Source organism: Myotis brandtii, unplaced genomic scaffold (genome assembly GCF_000412655.1).
Source record: "Myotis brandtii unplaced genomic scaffold, ASM41265v1 scaffold424, whole genome shotgun sequence".
NCBI classification, from domain to species: domain Eukaryota; kingdom Metazoa; phylum Chordata; class Mammalia; order Chiroptera; family Vespertilionidae; genus Myotis; species Myotis brandtii.
The window spans coordinates 317356-341267 of NW_005366245.1; the positions used below are offsets into that span (position 1 = coordinate 317356).

The following is a 23912-nucleotide window of genomic DNA, read 5'->3' on the forward strand; positions in this document are numbered from 1 at the left end:
GACTTATTTCACTTAGCATAATGCTCTCCAGGTCCATCCATGCTGTTGCAAATAGTAGGAGTTCCTTCCTTTTTACAGCAGCATAGATTCCATAGTGTAGATGTACCACAGTTTTCTAATCCACTCATCTGCTGATGGGCACTTAGGCTGTTTCCAAATCTTAGCTGTTGTAAATTGTGCTGTTATGAACATAGGGGTGCATATATCCTTTCTGACTGGTGTTTCTGATTTCTTGGGATATATTTCTAGAGTGGGATTACTGCGTCAAATGGGAGTTCCATTTTTAATTTTTTGAGGAAGCTCCATACTGTTCTCCATAGTGGCTGCACCAGTCTGCATTCCTGTTGATTTCTTGATGATAGCCATTCTGACAGGTGTGAGATGGTATGTACCTCATTGTCGTTTTAATTTGCATCACTCTGATGATCAGTGACTGAGTATTTTTTCACAAGTCTCTTGGCTATCTGTATGTCCACTTTGGAGAAGTGTCTATATAGGTCCTTTGCCCATTTTTTAATTGGATTGCTTGTCTTCCTTTTGTTAAGTTGTATGAGTTCCTTACATATTTGGAATATTAACCCTTTATAAGATATGTTTTGACAAATATGTTGCCAAATATGTTCTCCCATACAATGGACCCCCTTTTCATTTTGTTGATGGTTTCTTTTGCTGTGCAGAAGCCTTGTATTTTCAGGTAGTCCCATTTGTTTATTTTCTCCTTAGTTTCCTTTGCCCTAGGACAGTGGTCGGCAAACCGTGGCTCGTGAGCCACATGCGGCTCTTTGGCCCCTTGAGTGTGGCTCTTCCACAAAATACCTCTTCTAGGATTTTTATGGTTTCACATCTTACATTTAAGTCTTTCATCCATTTTTAGTTTATTCTTGTGTTTGGTGTAAGTTGGTGGTCTAGTTTCATTTTTTTTACATGTATCTGTCCCAGCACCATTTATTGAAGAGACTGTATTGACTTCATTGTATGCTCTTGCCTCCTTTGTCAAATATTAATTGTCCAGAATGGCTTAGGTCAATGTTCTATTTTATTGATCTATATGTCTGTTCTTGTGCTAGTACCAGGCTGTTGTGATTACTGTGGCTTTGTAGTATAACTTGATATCTGGTATTGTTATCCCTCCAATTTTGTTCTTCTTTCTCAAGATTGCTGTGGCTATTTGGGGTCTTTTTTTGGTTCCACATAAATTTTTGGAGTTTAGATCTGTGAAATATGGTTTTGGTAATTTAATAGGGATTGCATGGAATCTGTAGATTGCTTTGAGTAGTATGGACATTTTAATAATGTTAATTCTAGCAATCCATGCATATGGTATATTCTCCCACTTGTTTATATCTTCCTCTATCTCTTTTGTCAATGTCCTATAGTTTTCTGAATACAGGTCTTTTGCCTCCTTGATTAAGTTTATTCCTAAGTATCTTAATTTTTTTGTTGCAATGATAAATGAGATTATTTGTTTAGTTTCTCTTTCTGAGAATTCATTATTAGTGTATAAAAATGCCATCGATTTCTGGGTGCTAATTTTGTTTCCTGCTACATTGCCAAATTCATTTATTAAATCTAGTCTTTTGGTAGCTTCTTTAGGGTTTCATAGAAACAATATCATGTCATCTGCGAATAATGAGAGTTTTACTTCCTCCTTGTCAATTTAGATGCCTTTTATGTATTTTTCCTATCTGGTCACTATGGCTAGCACTTTCAGTGCTATGTTGAATAAGAATGTTAAAACTGAACATCCCTGCCTTGTTCCTGTCTTTAGGGGGAGTGGTTTTAGTTTTTGCCCATTGAGTATGATGTTCGCTGTAGGCTTGTCATATATGACCTTTATTATATTGAGATATGTTCCTTCTATTTCCACTTTGCTGATGGTTTTTATCAAAAGTGATTGTTGGATTTTTGTTTATTTTTTCTGCATCTATTGATATGATCATGTGATTTTTGTCTTTCAGTTTGTTTCTGTGTTATATCACATTTATTGATTTGTGAATATTGTACCAGTCTTGCATCCCTGGAATAAATCCCACTTGGTCATGGTGTATGATCTTTTTAATATATTGCTGGATCCTATTTGCTATTGTTTTGTTGAGGATTTTAGCATCTATGTTCATCAGGGATATTGGCTTGTACGTAATTCTCTTTCTTTGTAGTGTGTTTATCTGGTTTTGGAATTTGGATAATACTGGCCTCATAAAAAGAGGTTGGAAGTGTTTCTTCCTCTTAGATTTTTTGGGATAGTTTCAGGAGGATAGGTGTTAGTTCACTGCATGTTTGGTAAAACTCCCCTGTGAAGCTGTCCGGACTAGGGTTTTTGTTTGCTGGGAGTTTTTTTTTATTACTGCTTCAATTTTACCTATTGTTATTGGGCTATTCAGGTTTTCTGATTCTTCCTGATTCAGTTTAGGAAGATTGTATTTTTCTAGGAATTTGTTTATTTCATCCACATTGTCCAGCTTGTTGGCATATAGTTGCTCACAGTATTTTCTTACAATTCTTTGTATTTCTGTGGTGTCAGTTGATACCTCTCTGCTTTCATTCTCATTTTATTTATTTGGGTCTTCTCTGATTATTTCTTGATGAGTCTAGCTACCAGTTCATTAATCTTGTTTATATTTTCAAAGAGCCAGGTTTTGGTTTCATTGATCTTTTGTATTGTTTTTTTAGTCTCTAGCTCATTTATTCTGCTCTAATCTTTATTATTTCCTTTCTTCTACTTACGATTTTCTTTCTTTTGTTTTTTAAATATATATATTTTTATTGATTTCAGAGAGTAAGGAAGAGGGAGAGAGAGATAGAAATATCAATGATGAGAGAGAATAGGCTGCCCCCTGCTTGCCCCACATTGGGGATTGAGCCCACAACCTGGGCATGTGCCCTGACTGAGAATTGAACAGTGACCTCCTAGTTCATAGGTCAATGCTCAACTACTGGGCCATACTGGCCAGGCACTCTGGGCTTTTTTTTATTGTTCTCTTCGAAGTCTTTAAACTATAGGGTTAAATAGTTTAGTATTAATTTTTCTTGTTTCTTGAGGTAGGCTTGTAGTGCTATGAACTTCCCTCTCAGGACTGTTTTTGCTGCATCCCAGAGATTTGGGGTTGTTGTGTGTTCATCTTTGTTTTCAGGAATTTTTTTATTTTTTTCTTGATCTCAGTGGTAACCCATTCATTGTTTCAGAACATGCTATTTAGCCTCCATGTGTCTGAATGTTTTTGAGTGTTTTTAATGTAGTTGATTTCTAATTTGATTCCACTGTGATCTAAAAAGATGCTTGATATAATTTCAGTCTTCTTGAATTTATAGAGACTTGTTTTGTGTCCTAACATGTGGTCTATCTTTGTGAATGACCCATGTACGCTTGAGAAGAACGTATATTCTGCAGCTTTGGGGTGAAATGTTCTATAAATGTCAATTAAATCCATCTGATCCAGTGTGTCATTTAGAGTCACTGTTTCCTTGTTAATTTTTTGTCTGGAAGATCTATCCAGTGAAGTCAGTGGGGTGTTAAAGTTCCCTACTATGACTGTATTGCTGTTTATCTCTCCCTTAATGTCCTCCAGATGTTTTTTTATATATTTAGATGCTCCTATATTGGGCGCAAACATATTCACCAGGGTTATGTCCTCTTGTTGGATGGATCCCTTTAGTAGTATGTAGTGACCTTTATTGTCTCTTGTGATGGCCTTCATTTTGAAGTCTATTTTGTCAGATATGAGTATTGCTACCCCAGCTTTTTTTTCCCATTTCCATTTGCATGGAAAACTTTTTTCCACCCCTTCACTCTAATCCTGTGTGAGTCTTTTGTTCTGAGGTGGTTCTTTTGTAGACAGCATAGATATTTGGGTCATGATTTTATATCCATTCAACTACTCTATGTCTTTTGATTGGAGTATTTAATCCATTTACATTTAAGGTTATTATTGATGGGTACTTATTTATTGCCATTTTAATTCTGTATCTCTCTCTCTATCTCTCTCTCTCTATCTCTATCTCTCTCTCTCTCTCTCTCTCTTTCTTCTTCTCATTACAGCAGTCCCTTAGCATTTCTTGCAGTGCTAGTTTGGTGGTGGTAAACTCATTTTAGCCTTTTTTGCTTGGGAAGATCTTATTTTGCCATCTATTTTGAATGATAGCCTTGCTGGATATAGTAATAGTGGTTTCAAATTCTTGCTTTTCATTACCTTGAATACTTCATATCATTCCCTTTTGGCCTGAAGAGTTTCTGATGAAAAATCAGCTGACAGCCTATAGGAGCTCCTTTGTAGGTAACAAACTGCTTTCTCTTGCTGCCTTTAAGATTCTCTCTTTATCTTTAATTTTTGGCATTTTAATTATGATGTGTCTGGGTGTGTGCCTGTTTGAGTTCTTCTTGGTTGGAACTCTCTGTGCCTCCTGAACTTGTGTGACTTTTTCTTTCACCAGGTTAGGGAAGTTTTCTGCCATTATTTCTTTAAACACATTCTCTATTCCTTGCTCACTTTCTTCTACTTCTAGTACTCCTATGATGCAAATATTATTATATTTCATGTTGTCCCACAGCTTCCTTAAGTTGTCCTGGTTTTAATTGTTACTTTCTTTTAGGTTCTCTGATTGAATGATTTTTTTCTATCCTGTCTTTTAATTCATTGATCCAATCCTCAGCTTCCCCTAATCTTCTGTGTATTCCTTCCACTGTTTTTTATTAGTGCTATGTCATTCTTCATAGTTACTATATATTTTCTCATGCTATTGAGCATCCTTGCCATCATTATTCTGAACTCTATGTCTGCTAAAGTTCTTATCTCCATTTCATTTAGCTTTTCTTCTGCAGAATTCTCTTGTTCTTTCATTTTGGGATTTTTTTTGTCTCCCCATTTTGGCTGCCTGTTTGAGTTTGTGTCTATGTATTAGATAGATCTGCTCTGATTCCCAATGTCAGACGCTGTTCCTAAGTACCCTGTTTGGAGCAATCAGCAATCCACAGCTTTTGTCTCCCTCTGCTGGGGCTGGGTGCCTTTTGAAAAGACCAAGATGTACACCAAGATCTGCTTGTCCTAGCCCTGGGCCCCAGATTAGATCAGGAAAATATTCAAAGCCTCCAGAGACCTGCCTCTGCCTATAGTCTGATTGTTATTCAGTCCTGATTAGCCTCAGGCTATCAACAACAGAATGGACTGGGAGGTTTCCCAACAGGGTAGGGTCATTGCTTCTGCCTGCAGGCTGATTGTTATTCCCAGTCTCTTAGTGGGCCTCAGAAACTCCACAGAGTGGGACAAGGGTTTTTCCAATAGGGTGGGCAATTGCTTCACCCTCACCCCTAGGCAAAAGCTGCCTAGATGGTAAAGGTCTGAAAGATGTCCTCTGCAGTATGAGGAAATGACTCGGCACAGTAAACCAGTGTGTCCACCTCCCAAGCTCTAACCCCAGAGCCTGCAACCCTGGCTGCTGCTCACACAGCTCCAGTTCACTCTGCCTTCTCTCAGCTGGACCCAAGGTGAGTGGCTGCACATAAAATTTTCTGCCTTGGCCCTTTAAGAGGGTACATGCATTTCCAGCCATCTCTCTCTGGCAGACAGCAACTGCTGCTTTTCACAGCCAGATGTTCTGTGGGCACCTTGCTTAGTTCTGGTGCTCTGAGCTGGGGAACCCAGCTTGGGGTTTAGACCCCAGAGCTCTCAGTGGGAACCCCCCACAGCTGAGTTATCCCTCCAGAACTTTAGCTGCTGTCTGTGGGAGTCCAGCCAGCCCTTTCATGCCTCTGCACTTCCTACCAGTCTCTATGTGGTCTCCACTTTCCCTCCTTGGTTATCCGGGTTCTTTCCAGCTAGTCTTCAGTTGATTATTCAGGATGCTTTCTCTGTATTTTAGTTGTAATTCCAGTTTGGGCCTAGGAATGTGTCAGTGTAGCTTCCACTTACTCCACTGCCATTTTGGAATCCCCCTTCAGTAATTTCTTAAAATATAGGTAGAGGAATACTAGAAGATTTGTTTCAATTGGGGAAGGTTTAGGATTAAAGCTTGGTACTCTAGTGATCTTGCATTTAGTAGCTTCTTAGAAATGCAAGGGAGAAGTAGGGGGTGGAGTACCAGCATCAGCTCACTGATAAAAACACCTAATTAATGTCTTCTTGTGATCTGAAAACAACTTCTAGCCCATGCTTACGCCATATTTGGTTCTTTGTTGTTTTCTTTTTCTCAAATCCCATGTGTGTGAAGTTTAGTTCTTTGTTGTTTTGTTGTTTTCTTTTTCTCAAATCCCATGTGTGTGAATGACAGCCACAATAAGGTCTGAGGTTGTGGTTATGGCTGGAGGTGGCTGACTCCCCTTCAGCTTCCCAGCATCTTGATAAGAGGGCTAATATCTCTAGGGATTCATAGCCTAGTTTTTAAATGTGGTGTGCACATTTTAGTGCCATGAAAACAAAATTAGTCATTGTCCAAAAAGAATTAACAACAGATTGCCTTGCATAGTATTATTTACCCAAAATACAGCTTTGTTTCAATTTGGCTAGTTAGACTACTTTTGATTAGGCAAATTTCTACATGTTCTAAGACTAACCACCCAAACCCAGTACTTTTAGAACAATGTTTAAAATATTCAGTCAAATTGCACTAATGAATTGAGTTCCCTCTCGGGTGGGAAGAGAAAAGAACAGGGAGACTAATTTACTTCCCAAGGTTCCAGATTAATCCAGTGTCATAACGTTCTGTGCTGAGTCATTTCCTCATACTGCAGAGGACTGCATGAAAGGAGAAATGGGAGTACCATAGAGTGAAGCATGCCTTCTTCCAACACAAAATGCTCTCAGAGCTGGTTGCCCATATCTCCTTCTAAATCTCTTTAATTCCAAGCACCTTCAAACCTTGTGATTATATCAGTGAAAGCATCTTCACTGAGTGCTGATCACATTTTAATGCCTTATAGCTTTTGATTTTCCCAAAGATGAGGCCTGTTATGCTCCTTTTAAAAAGAAAAATGTGCACCCACTAAGGCAATGTCAGTAAGAAAAAACTTTCTCCGCTATCCTCTTAGGTTCAGTAATTGAGCCCTGCAAATTACACTGACAAGAGACAGGTCAACAGAAGAAAATGACTTATTCATATGCCCATAGGAACCAACAAAAGCACTAACTGCCTAAACTGTTAAAGTTGGATGCTTATACATCTAACTTAGTAGGGGAAAGGGAAGGAGGAGAAACGGCTTCTGTGGGAAGAACAAAAATATTTCTTGAGGAAATACAAATGGATGTTTAGACCCAATGGGAGATAAGAGAGTTTGTGATGTTTTTCTATAGATGTATAGATGGTCTTTCTGTCATGTTCTGAGTCATAAAGTTCCCCTGTAAAGGGATTCATAGTAGGTTTTCTCATGTGTTCTCATTCCTGGGAGTAGATGCCACTCCAAAGGAAATTTATGGCAGTTCTCACTTCTCAGAAGTTTCTACTTTTAGTCTGATAAGGGCAACTCCAAGAAACTTCCTTTTGCATCTGTTGAATCTCAAATGTCTTTGTCTTAAAATAATTTTGATAACATCTCTAAGGTTCCAGGTAGGTCCCACAGCCACTATAGAAAGACTTGAAACAGGGCAGCACTGAGGAGCAGGAGGCAGCTTTGTTGGCAGGAGATCTGAAAATATTCAAACCCTTGAATCCTAAACTTGGAATCAAGGGTGTTATTGGTCCAGGTCTCCGCAAGGAAATGATAGATCCGGGCAAAAAAATTTAAAGATTGAAGGAGAGTGTAATTAAAGGATTATTTACCAAGGTATAAGCAAGATATGGAGCAGCTACAAGGGGCTATAGGAACAGGCTAGTAAGAGTTAAGCTTGTAGGATCCAGGGATGGGAGCAATTTCTGAACCCAGACAGAAAATGTGTGGAGGTCACTGAGAGGGGCTCTGACCTTCAGGAGAGGGACTCAGTCACAGAGAAGGAGCTGGGGAAATACATATTCTGATTTAATCTCCTCCTTTCCTCAAATATCTCCCCATTGGCCAGACCCAACATAAACCTTCAGGCATAAAAACCTGACTATGCAAGTCACATAGGCCCTGGGACAGCTCAGGATGGATAAGGCTGGAGAGTGGATGTGGAGTGAATCTGGGGGAACAAATGAAAAATATCTAGGTATTCAGAGAGAAACTCCCTTCCCCATGTGGGAGAGACAGGATTCCCAGCTGCAGGCCAGCTGTCTCCTCTCCTTGCTCTAATGAATTTTCTAGCACTACCCCTGTCAGGCATAAATAAGCTAAGCGTTTCCAACCTATTTTCAAAGAATTCTTCAATCCCCAGCCGTGAAATCCATTAGGGTTTATTGTTTCTGCTTCTTTCAGAAAAGGCAGGTAATGAGTAACATTGCACCACTGGGGCACCCGATTGCTTCTCCTTTGCAATGTGTTGCCCCTCACCAATGCAAATGAGAAGTGCCCACTGCATGCTGAATCCTGGAGGGACTGCTGCCTGGACCGAGTGCTTTCATTAGTGGTTCACACAAGAACTACTCATCAAAGCCCATCATTGTTCCCCATGGGTCCCAACACCATGAGAATGAGGCTACTTGGAACTGTTTTTAGGTATGATTTGCTGTTTTTCTTAATCCTGGGAGACAACTACCCCAGTAAATAATTCTTCGTGCATTCAAAGAGCTGAAAGCACTTGAAATTCCTCTCCCAACTTTAGCAGAACTTAACAACCAACTTGCTCTATTAACAAAAGAAGAGAGACACCCTGGCTGGTTTTGCCCAGTGGATAGAGCGTCAGCCTGCAGACTGAAGGGTCCCAGGTTTGATTCCGGTCAAGGGCACATGCCCAGGTTGCAGGCTTGATCCCCACTGGGGGGCGTGCAAGAGGCAGCCCATCAATGATTCTCTCTCATCATTGATGTTTCTAGCTCTTTCCCTCTCCCTTCCTCTCTGAAACCAATAAAAATATATTTTAAAAAAAAGAAGAAGAGAGACAATTTCCACCAAATCCAAAGAGGTTTTATTTTATGTTGGCAGAGTTTAACAAATAAGGGAAATTCAAATAAGAGCAGTCAGAAGAGAAAGCTAAGAACCTGGCATTCAGGGAAAAGAAATTCCAGGAAGGTAGAGAATAAAATAAATTAGGGGGTAGAGAGGAGAGCAGGCAGAAAAAGAATAAGATTAATGTTTCTGGTCATTTCAGTGATAAGGTAGGCTTCCAACGGTGAGTTGTCATGCTATTAATACTATGCAGAAAATCACTCAGATATTATTAAGTCCTGCAGCAAATGCTACGGGCCTTCAGGTGAGCCTTACTCAGGAGTGGACTCAGAATTTATGAACAGGATGTTTACCCAATGTGTGGGGTTCTCTTTAAAAAAAAATAGGAAAAAATCAAAATCAAGTACAGGGCTTTGTAAGGAGCTTGTACCAAGTGAGACCTTTTTAGTTTCGTCGTACATCCATGTCTGGCCATACTCAAATGCCTGTTCCCCAAAGAATATGCAAAAAGGAGAGGGGGAGAAAATCCTGCCTTCACAGATAAAGAGGAAATGAGAGGACATATACCATAATACGATTTGAGCAAAGAAAAATAAATATAACCAAAATAATTTCTTCCTCTACACCACAAGGCAGGGTGTGGCGGAGACTTTCTGAAGGGTTAGCAAATGCCTGAGGGAGAGAACAGAGTATGCCTCCATGAACACATTCCATACGGAGTTGTGAAATGGGACCCAGCGAGGTCAGTAGTGGTGAGCAGTACAATAAGATGATGAATTCTGAAAGGCATGATGAAGAAGTGTGGAACCATGGCTATTGCACAATTTAGCCAAAGATAAGTCATGGGGATCCTCTAAATATAATTAAAATAATCCTTAAATTACACATTATAGAAAAGGAGAATGTAGAACTTCTCCTGAGCTAGAGAAAGAGATGTTTGAGAGTGTCCCTGGAAAGCCACCCGTTTGAAATTCTCACATCCTGTCACTCATGACTGGGCACCGTGGCACAGAGGGATGTTCAGGAAGCTCTCACGGGATGGACATGATGTGGAGATCAGGTGACAGGTGGGAATACATGTATGTACACAGGCGAAGTGCTTAGCATTGTACCTGGCATATAATAAAATCTCAAACACTCTAAGCCATCACATTAGCTACCATATTAAATAGTCAATAATAAAAACCTACTTTTTCAATAAAATAAGACTTTGATGAACATAAGTGATTCTACTACTAATGAATATACTTGAGTACTATTTCACTCAAGATAGTTAATGATTATTCCAATTCTTTATTGCTGCTTACAAACTTAGTGACTAAAAACAGCAACCGTCTCATAATGTCTCGGGATTTCGTGGGTCAGGAGTTTGGGCAGGTCACCCAGAGGTGCTGAGCTGCTCTAGAGAGTTGAAGTGGCTCCACTCACATGTCCTGTGTCTTTGTGAGGACAGATGGAAAGCTGGCATCTGTGGGTCTGTTGAACAGTGTCTTCTGTGGCATTCCAGTCTCTTACAAAGTGGCCTGTGGCTCCCAAAATGAGGGTTCCGAGTGATCCAGGTCAAAACTTCAAGGCTGCCCTAGCCGGCTTGGCTCAGTGGATAGAGCGTCGGCCTGCGGACTGAAGGGTCCCAGGTTCGATTCTGGCCAAGGGCACATGCCTGGGTTGCGGGCTTGATCCCCAGTAGGGGGTGTGCAGGAGGCAGCCAATCAATGATTCTCTGTCATCATTGATGTTTCTATCTCTCTCTCCTTCGGCCTGTGGCCAAAATGAGGGTTCCAAGTGATCCAGGTCAAAACTTCAAGGCTTCTTATGAACCAACCTTTGAAATCACTTCTGTCACAACAATTTGAGAGACTAAGTCACTAAGACCCGTCCAGATTCAAGGGGAGGGAAATTCAACTCCACCTCCATGCAAGAGCAGTGAAGAACTTACAGCTATCTTTGCTGTACCAGAGAGTTTATACATGTTTAAGGGGAAATGTTCGAAATTGTCTCCAAACAGCGACCCACATGACTTGGATAGAGTTGATGGTTGTGGATGTTTGGTTCTTAATGGGAAAACTATTTCTGCCATGCCGAATGTTCCATCTGGACATTTGTTTGGGTGGTATATGGTTCCAGCCAATTGAAGAACTCCCGGCATTTGAAATTCCAAATCCTGGCTTCCCCCAGGAAGGCCATACTGAAGAAAGGCAGTTTAGCTGTCATCTTTCAGAAATCCAGGTGAGGTTCTCTGAAAGTTTGGTGTTTGGCACTCTGCTCCTAACAGAAGGAAAAGGCTCTCCTCAGAGCTCCCCCACCGTCTCTCACCTTTAACCTCTCTCTACCCATGAAAAGAAACAGTAGTGCAGAGGAAAGAAAGAAATAACTAAATAACTAAATAAAGAAATCAATTCCATCAGCTGCAAAGTAGTAATTATTTGGGTGATTAAGCCATTTTTTGCCGTAGGAGTGTCACAAATAAATGACATCATTCAATTCATTTTTACAGTTGGTAAAATTACCAAATGACTATATAATCACATTTGGATCTCAAAACAACCCTAAATAAATAGGAAATGTACTATCATTTTCCTGTTTTGTGGATAAAGAAACCAGTCACTTGCCCAAAGTCTCTTGGCTGGCTTAAGGTAGCTCAGGTCTGGAACTTAGATCTTCCAGTTCTATATCAAATGTTCTTTCAGCTATGCCGCTGCCTTTGAATAAGCTCATACATTTGGGCAAAATAATATTTATCTAATTTCATGCAAACACTGTGTATTTAAACCTTTAAGAACAATAACTCTGCATTTTAAAATGTATCTAATTTTTGCCCTAGCCAGTTTGGCTCAGTGGATAGAGCATCAGCCTACAGACTGAAGGGTCATGGGTTCAATTCTGATCAAGGGCATGTACTGTGGTCGCAGGCTCCTCCCCGGCCTGGGCCCTGGCTAAGGTGTGTGCAGGAGGCATCCAGTTGATGTGTTCCTCTCACATTGATGCTTCTCTCTGTCTTTCCCTCTCTTCCACTCTCTCTAAAAGATCAATGGAAAAATATCCTCAGGTGAGGATTAACCAAAAATAAATAAATAAATAAATAAATAAATAAATAAATAAATAAATAAAATGTGTCTAATTTTTGCATTTTTCTCCTAGAATTTTATTTGCTCTTTCTGCAGAAATAACAATCTGCTTTTGTAGAAAGTACTCACCAAATTTGAATGTCTTGGAATATATAAATGCAGTGTTTATTAACATACATTTCTTTTTCAAAATTGAGCCATCAGCTGTTAAAGTGTGTATACATTTTGGGGGACATGCTGTATATGACTTTTTACTAATCCAATAATAAACTATATTCATCATACTTAGCAAGAACATCATGGATTTCATTTTCAAAGTACTTTGCAAGCATCAGCTAATTAAGCCTCCTTGTAGACTTCAGTATGACAGTTGTTTTCAAAATATCTCTTGTTTCCCAGCACATTGGTTCAATTCTTAAAATAAGAAGCTAAAGGCCGGGAAATTAATTATATCAGTGTGTGTGGCAAATACAATTAGCTCATGAGACAGAAATGCCCAGTGACTGGTTTGAAGGACAATGTGAAACTCAAGGCCTTCTCCATTCTAGGTACTGGATTGTTCCACAAGGTCTTATCTTCAAAAATGCAACGCAGGCATCTGCTTTATAATTGACACCTTGAGATAGTTTCCCACTTGGATCATTCTAAGTGACAACCATATTCTGTCTTTAAGTCTTGTTTTCAATTACCAGAGGGAAATATAAATAAACTTGAGACCCCTGAAAATAGTTCCATCCTGGGACACAGTAAATGATCAGGGACCATGCAGGAAATGTTGAGGTTGACTCTCAAAAAACCCTGCACAGTTGGCCACTGAAGGTCATGGGACAAACCCTATACTTTTTGTATTAATATGTCTCTCCCACAGCTATGCCAAGATTCTCAGCATTCTATCTAGTAGCTCCTTTGGGCTAAAGCCATGGTGAAAATACTTCTTACCTGAGACTAGAAAGACATTAATTCAGGAACATTCTTATATTCTAAGTATAGATGAGATGCATATTTAAAAAATGGAATTTAGCCCTAACCAGTTTGGCTCAGTGGATAGAGCATCAGCCTGTGTACTCAAGGGTCCCAGGTTCAATTCCGGTCAAGGGCATGTACCTTGGTTGTGGGCACGTCCCCAGTGGGGAGTGTGCAGGAGGCAGCTGATCAATGTTTCTCTCTCATCGATGTTTCTAATTCTCTATCCCTCTCCCTTCCTCTCTGTAAAAAAATTAATAAAATATATTTTAAAAAATGGAATTTAAATGCATGAACTATAAGACAAGTGAGTTTGTTTAATGAGTGAATTAAATGTGAAAATATTATGTAACTAGGAGGCCTGGGCAGCTTGAAATTCTGCAAGGGGAAGAAGACATGAAAGGAGAGAGGAGAAAAAGTAAGGGAACACTAAAGGTTCATTTCCCTTATCACTTAATACACAGCATAGATGACGATAGTGATAATACTGATGAGCAGCACCAGGCAGAGCAATGGAATAATCATCACTTATATGTTTATGTTACTTCAGAGTTTACAAAGAGCTCCCCCACCTCAATGGCTCCCTTAGACACTGGAAGGAATCGTCATTTCTTTTCTATAGATGAGGTTTGGAGACATTAAGTAATTGCTCAAAGTAGCATTTAGTACTTAGTAAAGCCAGGGCCCAAAGCCAAAACCTCTGATTTCTAGTCTGCAGCTTGTTCTGCTGAACCATGTGAGAACCCTGGGTTCTGAGTCCAAAGTGTGGTGTCTAGTTCTTGCTCACCTCGTATCCTTGCACATTGAGCCAAGTAAAAATTTACGTTCTCCAAACTTCTGTTTCTTATAGTTAAATGTTATCTACTCTCCTTTTCTTATTGGATCAAATGAGACAGGATGTAAGAAAATATTTTATAAACTATAAAATGCTAAATAAATATAAGGCAGGAGTAGCCACGTCTGACTGAATGAATTGATATCCCTGGGGCCTTGTCTCAACACATCCTGACAGTTAAGTTTTTCTCTGTTTATTCTGGAAAAAAAAGAAAGAAAGTAAGAATCCCTCCTTCTCTTCAGAGTTAAACCTTCTACCTGTGCTTTAACATTAGACCAGCAAATATTTATCAAGGGCTTACTGAGATTCTATCACCTCACTTTATCCTCATCATTACTGTACAGGTAAAGAACTGAGGCTTAAAAAAAAACTAAATAATTTACTCAGGATTATGCAAATTCAGTATTAACGTCTAGGAAGTCCTGTTTCAGAGTTTATGTCATGAATTGTTGTGCAATATTAGCTACACAATGATTCAGGCAACTTTGCTGTTTTCCCCTATTTCAGGTATCTATTCCTGCATAACCATCTACTCCCAAGCTAAATGGCTTAAAACCAACTCCCTTATTGGCACATGATTCTGTAGTCTGAACTGGACTCAACTGGGTGGTTTTTCTGTTGATTTTGTCTGGAATTACTCATGTGGCTCCAGCAAGCTGGGAGCTCAGCTGAGGCTGAGCCATCCCAAATGGTCTCTCATCCTCCAAGGTTCTCTCTGCATGGTTGCTTATCATTAAACGATTGAGCTAGTCAGCAGTCCAAACTTTTTCATAGCATGGTGGATGGCTTTCACAGGAGGACAAATTCTAGTGTGCAAGTGCTTGCCAAGCCTCTGCTGGCAACGTGCTTGCTAATGTCCCATTGGCCAAGGCAAGTCACAAGGCCAAGGCCAAAGTCCATGGCATACAGCCCAGGAGTTGTGGGTCACTGGGGCAATCATTGCTTACCACATTTCCTCTCTTCTCCTCTATCTTTTCATGTAGGCTTCTTTTTTTCTTGTTTTTAATATATTTTTATTGATTTCAGGGAGGAAGGGAGAGGGAGAGAGAGATAGAAACATCAATGATGAGAGAGAATTACTGAACAGTTGTCTCCTCCACACCCCACACTGGGGATGGAGCCCACAACCCGGGCATGTGCCCTGACGGGTATCGAACCCTGACCTCCTGGTTCATAGGTCAATGTTTAACCACTGAGCCATGCCAGCCGGGCTCATTTGGGTTTCTTTTGCTTTCCTGTAAGCATAAAAAGCACTTGGATGACTACATTTTAATACAAATAAAATTTGCCTGTGATCACACGTTCCCCTTACTCTCCTTTCTTTCATAGACAACCATCTTCACACCCGCTGTCTTTACTTCATCACTGTCTACCTACTCCTCAGTCACTACAGATTGGCTCTACCAACACTACTGCCCCACAACTCCTCTCCCACAACTCTCCAGTAACCTCTGTAATTCCCAAGGCAGGGGGTAATTTCCTGGTCTTGTTTACTTTGGCCTCTCTGGGACATTTAACACTCTTTTTCTTATGTGAAACTCCTGTCTCTCATCCTTTGTATTGTTAGCTCTTCCCATCCTCTAATGGACCTAATGGTCTTCACTCACCAGGCTTCTGGCCTCAGCCCTTTGCTCTACTCATTATATAGCTTCTCATGCCCACAGCATCCAAGGTTTATCTTTAACGCCCCCCCCCCCCATCAATGCTTACCTGCAGATGCACTTATTCAAGTATAGCTCTACTCAAATTCAACAAGTCCAAAACGAATGCATCACCTTTCTTCTAAAACCCCATCTTCCTCTTATTAATTCCTTACCTTAGTGATTAATACTACCATTTACCCATTTGCCCAAATTAGAAATGTGATAGCCTAAGACTCTTCCTTCTCTTCTTCCAACAATATCCAAGTGGTTATTAAAACTTATCTCTTCTGCTTTTAAATATTTTCCATTGATATGCTGGTAAATATTTTTAATTGAGATTATTTGGGTGACCTTAGTTAACAAAACCATACAGGTTTCAAGTGTACAACTCAATATGCTGATGAATGTTTAGCAATCAGCTTTGGGGAAGGATGGAGAGAAAATGAGCAGCATTTGATGATTTCCATGGTATAATCCTCCCACTATGGCTAATTTCATACTACTAGCATGACATCACTGAACAAAATTGGTAACAGATGCACAGTAGCACATTATATAGTATTTCCACCTACAGACACAACAGGCATAAATAACCATAAGAGAGTAAGTAACAGTAAAATGTAGCATAATACGTGTGAAGTGATGAGTTTTGAGTATTTATTTCCTTTGTTTGATATTATTAATTTAAGTATATGTGTGTATAATTTAACTTTTAATAATGGCTTTATTTAATAGTCAACTAAATTTCTGAAAATTTAACAATTGACTCTCAGGGGCCAGTACAAACTGAATCTATTTTTCTCTTCTCCATTTCCAAGGCCACAGCCAAAATTCAATGCTCTGACCACCTCTCACCTTAATATTGCTATTTCCTCCTATTAAGTCTTTCACTGGTCTATCCTCATACATAACTTTCCCAAAGACCATTTCTAACATGCTACAAGCTTTTATTTAGACATGTTTTTCATTCAAGGGAACTTTAATTTCTATGCAAAGGCCTTGTTTGGACTAAAAAGCATTATTGAAAGGGACTTTTGCTATCAAATAAACCAGCCAATCTTCTATGATCAGCCATTCGCGCCCCCCCCCTCCCCCCGCCAACGCTGAAAAATATTTAGTTGCCACATAGGCAAAAACCTTAAACATTAAAATGCTTGGAACCCCTTAATTCAAAGTGAACTCTGAATTTCTTCCAATACTGGTTTGGGGTTATTTGTTTGTTGTTTTTCTCCTTCCCAACATCTTTCTGTAAGAGGTAAATGGAGATCTTTATTTACAAGTGAGCTGGGAGAGTACCAGAACAGGAGCCAGGAAAGCTAGGTTCCAATCCAATTCCTCTTCTTAACAGCTCTTTGACCCTGAGTGTGACCTATCATAACCTTTCTAGGCCTGTTCATCTACCATATCAATGAAGTTGTTAAAATGATCAAATAAGATAATATTCCAGTTATAAATCTGATAAACCCAACGCACTTTGATAATATAATCTGGTATCTGTTATACACCATTACTAGTTCTACATAATGTTTATTTAAAGGTATAAATGATGTAACACACATTTCACTGTTAATACTCTGAATTTCTACTTAAGTAATGAATAGTCATTTTCAGAGGCGGCCTTTAGGGGAATTAAACTCTCCAAGCAGAGTACATGTTATTTTTATTAAAACTAGAATGGATTATTATTTAAGGTTATACACGATTTGAGTTTTTCCACCATACTCCATCCCAAATTACCTTCTATGTGCAGCTTTCCTCTCCATCCTTCCAAAGCACTGTTCCCTAATCCAGGTCTACCTTGCGATGTTCAAATAGTGGGATAGATGAGAATGAGTTCTAATTTGTTTCTGGCATGTTTTTGTGCTCACACCTATAACCTCCTTTTCTTCAATAAGAACTTTATTTGCTGCCCGGCTTGTGTGGCTCAATGGTTGAGCGTCAATTTATGAGCCAGAGGGTCACGGTTCAATTCCTGGTCAGGGCACATGCCTGGGTTGCAGGCTCAGTCCCCAGTCGGGGGCATGCAAGAGGTAGTCGATCAATGATTCTCTCTCATCACTGATGTTTCTATCTCTTTCTTCCTCTCCCTTCCTCTCTGAAATCAATAAAAAAAATACATATTTTTGTTGTTGTTGTTAATCCGCATCCGAGGATATTTTTCCATTGATTTTTCAGAGAGAGAGTGGAAGGGAGGAAGGGAAACAGAGAGAGAGAAACATCGATGTGGGAAAGACACATCAATTGGTTGCCTCCTGCACATGCCCTGACCAGGGCCAGGGATCAAGCCTGTAACTGAGATATGTGCCCTTGACCGGAATCAAACCCAGGACCCTTCAGTCGGTGGGTTGACACTCTATCCACTGAGCCAACCAGGTAGGGCAATAAAAATACATTTTTTTAAACATTATTTGCTAATGAAGTTAGAACCAAATACCTGTAGTAATTCCTATGCTTCCTAAAAATAAATAAATAAATAAGAATAATAAGTAAGAAAAATATAAATCAGATGAAGAAACAAAAATCTCTGTTGATTAAATGGGATAGACAAAACATACACATATATATTTTTTAATTTATCTTTATTGTTGAAAGTATTACAGATGTCCCTCTTTTTCCCCCATCGATCCCCTCCACCCCACTCCCATCCCCCAGACCTTCTTTTAAATATCCATTTAAGCATGTTAGCTTAAAATATTGAGGTAACTATCAAACTACTCACTTTCTTTTTAAACCTCATTAAAGGTTTATTTAATGTCATTTAAAGCTCTGTAATACATGTATGTATAAAACTATGATTGCAAGAAGTAATTTAAAAGAGTTATCTACTATTTCTGGGAGTTTCAGAGATAGAAAATCTCTATTAGCGATTAAAAACTGTATCGTGAATCTCAGTCAGAGTTCAGATTACCAGGCTTAAGGATACTGTGTAAGAAATTGTAGACTGCCCACTCCTTTTAAGAGAGTTCACCTAGAGGCCAATTTACGTAGCCTGTTTGTTTCACTTGTCTCATCTCTAAACTGAAAAAGTTAGTTTGGAACTAACCGAACTCAAAAATGCAAGCAAATAACAAAAGTGAAACAAACCAGATACAAATGCCAGCGTCCCTTACACAGGACAGTCTCTACTCAGACCTAGCCAGCTGTCGCCATGAGAGCCTGCTGTTGCCGAGAGGGCCAATAGTTCAAGAGAAACTGCATATGTGGATCTTTTACATGAAACCTCCAGAGTTTTCAATACTAATTTGAAATGCACAGTGCCTACCAAACCAAACCCATTTGCAGGCCACCACCAACTCACAGATTGCCAATGTGAAAGCTCTAAATTAGGTGAACGTTGGTGGCCCCTTAGTGCAGTACGATGTCTCATGCCTAAAACTCTTCCCTGAATGTGTGGGTTTCTTCACCACCAAAGAGACTTTTTATCACACCCTATTTCTTCACTTTGTGACTGCTAACTGCACTTTGAATACTCACAAGTCTTAAGACCCAAGATTTGCATAGAACTTTCATTCAAGGACACGCAGTCATAAGCACAGACAGTTTCCACCAATACAGCTGGGCCAAAAAATCAAGGAGTCCTCACCTGGACACCGTTGGGTCAAAACTGTCATTAATCTGTCTTTGCAGACATGTTAGTCCACAAAGACAGCAATCACCTGTAAATACAAAGGACAGTATCACACTCAATATTTGCTAAGATTATCTTTTAGCCTTTCATACGTAAGGAAACTTTACCCACCACTACTAATTATCTTCTTGGTTCACAGGTCTTGGAAGCATGAAGACTGTGCTTTTTTTCCTGTACATTTTGGGAACTGCAGCAGCAATCCCGGTAAATTTTTTTTTCTGTTATTACATCTCTCCCTCCTGATATTAGTTTAGAAATCCTCCATTGAAAAGAAAATGTTCTTTCCCTGGCCGATGTGGCTCAGTTGGTTGAGGGTCATCCCACGCACTGAGAGGTCACCAGTTCAATTCCTGGTCAGGGCATATGCCCAGGTTTTGGGCTCAATCCCTGGCAAGGGGCAGGAGGCAGCTGATTGATGTTTCTTTTTCACATCAATTTTTCTCTCTCTCTCTCTCTCTCAAATAAATAAAGGCAATTTTTAAAAAAGAAAATGTTCTTATATAGTGGCTTACAACTTTTTTGTTTGTTTTAGTCACATTACATATTTTTTGCCCAAGTGAGGAATGGATGCTTAGGAAAATTGAGATATGGTACTTTAAATATATATATTTCTTTCAGAACTAACAGATTCTGTAAGATGCTTTATATATGTAGCTGAAAGTGCTGATTATCAGTTTATTAGTCAGGAAATATGCCCAAATACGAAAGAGCACAGGGAGAAATAAATTCTCCTCAGGAAGCTCATCACATTAGCATGAGAAATTTAAGAAATTCGTATGAGAAATTGTGGAGGGCACAGCCACGCTCTCCAGCAGCATTTTCTTCAAGGTCAAATACAACCTGGATGAGAAATGCTGAGTCTGTAATAAAAACAGGAACCAAGGGGTTAGGGACAGGAAATGGTACGGTAACCACAAATCAGTTCTTAACTCGTCCTTAGGGAGTTGTTCAAATAAACACACTGAAAATAGACAGGACTAAAACATCTTTTTTTTTTCAGTCACATATACTGGCCCCACCATTCACACAGCAATAAATCAGCTGTACAAATCAAATCCTTTGAGACATATCAGCAGCCTCAAAATAATGTGGAAAATAAAAGATATATATGTATATATTCTCCATGGCTGGTGACCATTTGAATGTCCCCCCAAAGAGCCATATCATCCATCCTTAACCAAACGAAAGGATTTGTGTATTTTTTTTTCTTTTTCACCAAATGGAGGAATAGGGCTCCTTTAAATAGACAAAGAAGTTTATCTGTTGTCCCTGCTGTCCCTCCCTCTCAGACGCGATCCCAGCTAGTGAATAGCTTCTGGCTGACAGATGTGTCAGCAAAGACAAACGCCATGCCACCAGACCAGGCAGTTCTGAGGAAACAGAATTTATGACCACTGCCAAGAGTCATGTGTAAATAGTGTGGAGCTACTCCAGCTGAAATTATACATTGTCCTTGGAAATTACAAACAAGGGATAAATTATGTTCAGCAAAGAAAGGGGCTCCCACAGAACCATTGTTTTCCCCTGAAAATGTGTTTTGCCTTCGAAGCTGTTGCTGCTATGCAAATGGGCATCAAAAGTAGGCTTTGAAAGAAGTGTTTGAATGACCTGCCTGCATAGAGACACATTCCAGATGTTTCTTTTCTAGGACAATTTGTTTATCACACAGACCTAGAAAATGCTCAAAATACCTTCTCCTAGCTCTATCTATTAGAAATCTTGTATCATTTCCCCCTACTGCTGAGTTCTCCAGAAGTCAGGGGGTTGATTCTGTGTGGTTACAAATTCCATGCAGATATCCAGAGGGTACGTTGTTTAAAATATAGATGTGAGCCTAAGGATAAAACAACTTCATTTTCAAGAAACTTCTGAAAGAAAAGAAGCTGCCGTGTTCTTGTGCATCTCTTCCATTTTGAGGAGGGGAAATTGGAGAGGAAGGGAGCAGAGAGGAGGAGCAGTCCTCCACTAATAAGCCTAAAATCTCCTCCAGCCTTGGCTTACGTGATGCCCCTGCCAGCAACTTACCAACCTGGCTGCCATTCTTTCTCCTTTTCCCTCTTACAAATAGCTTCTTTGGAAATTTTAAAACATATTATCCTTCTTCTCAGTTGGTAATAAGAAGCAGGAGAGCAAACCATATCTAAAATAAATCCTGTACTCCCAGCCTTTCTTTATATTGTACAATCAGCACTGCAGGACATGCTAATGGAATAAAGATTAGTCCATCCAAATAGAATCTGAGTCTTATACTAGTACTTACACATGACCGGACATCTGCGTGTCCACAGCATCTCTTTAATAAAGACTCATGGAGACTACCTGCCTAAGATACCAGACACTTCATATTATTACCACTGCATGCTATTGCTACTAGCCATAGTAATTTTTCACTTAGGTAACTCCTTAAAATTTGTAACATATTTTAATATACATGACCTTATCTTTTTAATGTATTTTTTATTGTTGGTAGTATTACATATATCTCCCATTTTCCCCTTCTTGCCCCCCTCTTCCCAGCCCCTATCCCTCCCTCAGGTCTTCACTACCCTATTGCCCATGTCTATGGGCTATGCATATCTAATATAATAAAAGAGAAACATGTAAATTGACTGTCCTTCCACTATGCTCACCAGCCAATCAGGAGTGAGTATGCAAATTATCCTGACAAAGATGGTGGGTTAATTTGCATACACAGGCACTGGGTGGAGAGCAGAGTGGGAGAGCCAGCAGCTTGGGGAGACGTGGCTCCCTTGGTTGTTCCCCGCAAGCCGCCAGGCAGAGAGCAGAGCAGGAGAGCCGGCAGAGTGGAGCGGCTTGGGGAACTTGGCTCCCCAAGCTGTCAGATGGAGAGCAGAGAGGGAGAGCTGGCAGCTTGGAGGACTTGACCCCCACATCCTGTGCACGAATTTTGTGCACCGGGCCTCTAGTAAGTATGTAAGTTCTTTGGTTTATCTCTTCTCATCCTCTCAACCCCACATCGAGGTATGTCAGTCTGTTCCATGCCTCCCTGCTTCGGGTCTTATTTTGTTGGTCAATTCATTTTGTTCATTAGATTCCACACATAAGTGAGATCATGTGATATTTTTCTTTCTCAGTTTGGCTTATTTCACCTAGTGTAATATTTTCTAGGTCCATTCATGCTGTCCCAAAGGGTAAGAGATCCCTCTTTTTTACAGTTGCATGGTATTCCATAGAATAAATGTCCCACCGCTTTTTTTATCCATTCATCTACTGATGGGCACTTGACCTTATCCTGATATTTCTGCTTACTTCACCTTGAGAGATGACAGGTTAAAGAGGAACAAAACTACAGATAGTTAGTAAATAGGTGAGTCAAGACTTGAAAGGAGGTGTCTTATCTCAACTTCTCCAACCAGGCTTCTGATCTCTGATCTGTTTTTGTTATTGTTGTTGATTCTCACCCAGTGATATTTTTTCCATTGATTTTTAGTGGAAGGTAAAGAGGGAGGGAGAGAGGGAGAGAGAGAGAGAGAGAGAGAGAGAGAGAGAGAGAGAGAGAGAAACACTGATGTGAAAGAGACACATCCATTGGCTGCCTCCTGCATGCACTTCTACTGGGGCCAGGGATAAAACTTGCAACCCAGGTACATGGCCTTGACCAGGAATTGAACCTAAATCCTTCAGTGCATGTGCCAGTGCTCTAACCACTGTGCACACTGGCCAGAGCATGCCTCTGATCTTGCTAGAAATAGACAGAGCCATCCATCTAGTGGAAATAATATGCTTTAGCTACTCTTCCCTACTAGACTTGGTGTTCTGTTCCACAGTTTTTAATTAGTTGACATTAAATTATTTTTATTAAAGGATTTCTTGATGGATTTAGGCTGATAATGTTAAGGAAGTAAACAAATATTGAATAAAAGGTTTACAGCCTTTCTGCTAATTATCAGTGAGTAATTAACTTAAGCAAATGTACAATGCTATACCCTATGGTTAACTTAATTTAACCTCAACTTTCTGCTATACAAACAATATTTTTCAAAATTATAAAGTACAATTGTTTTGTAAAAGTTTGAAAAACACAGAAATTAATTCCAAAACCCAAAACTTATTATTATTGAAACTTTATTTTCACCCAGTCTCTGCATGTATAACTTTTTCTTAAACTTGATTGGGATTCTGTTTTCACTTAAGATTATATTCTGGACATTTGCTTGTATCCTTATAAATTCTAGAGAATATCTTTTATTTTTGAAATGAAGTGTATTGCTACTAATAATCCTATATAATAAAAGCCCAGAGACTGAATGGCAGAACAACCAGAATGACCAGTCAACCAGTCGCTATGATGCGCACTGACCACCAGAGGGCAGACGCTCAATGCAAGAGCTGCCCCCTAGTGGTCAGTGGAGCAGCCGCTCAGAGTGGGGGTCCACAGCCACTAGTCTGACCAGGATGAGAGGCACTCCCACAGCAGGCCAATCCCCGCAGTCCCTCTAGTGATGACAATAACAGACTAACTAAAAGTTTTAAACATTAACATCTATACATGAATAACACAAACCAATTTTTTTAATTTTCAGACAAATGCAAGGTTCCTATCTGACCATTCCCAACCAACTGCTGAGTCCTTGAGTTCCATCCAACAGGCTGAACTGTTAGTAACACCTGGCGACACTACGGTGCCCATTTTAGGGGGTGAAGATGCAGAAGATGAAAAGGAAACTATGGTATCTGTAGAAGAGCAGCCCAACAATAAGGTAAAAGTCACATAGTTATGCTAAGATAATTTCCAAATTCTCCAAAGGTTTCCATTTCAAAGCATGGCCAAAGGGATTATTTCATTCTCATCTCAGTTTAATTTTTTATA

At 39.7% G+C, this 23912-nt stretch overlaps 1 protein-coding gene across 1 annotated transcript in view; it reads left to right on the forward strand.

Moving 5' to 3' along the window:
• SPARCL1 (SPARC-like 1 (hevin)) overlaps window positions 1-23912 on the forward strand; it is a 56442-nt gene that overhangs the window by 17945 nt on the left and 14585 nt on the right. The window contains exons 2-3 of the mRNA XM_005874080.2: window positions 19221-19285; window positions 23626-23802. Coding sequence (XP_005874142.1) covers window positions 19221-19285; window positions 23626-23802 — 242 coding nt within the window. The remainder of the gene's footprint in view (window positions 1-19220; window positions 19286-23625; window positions 23803-23912) is intronic.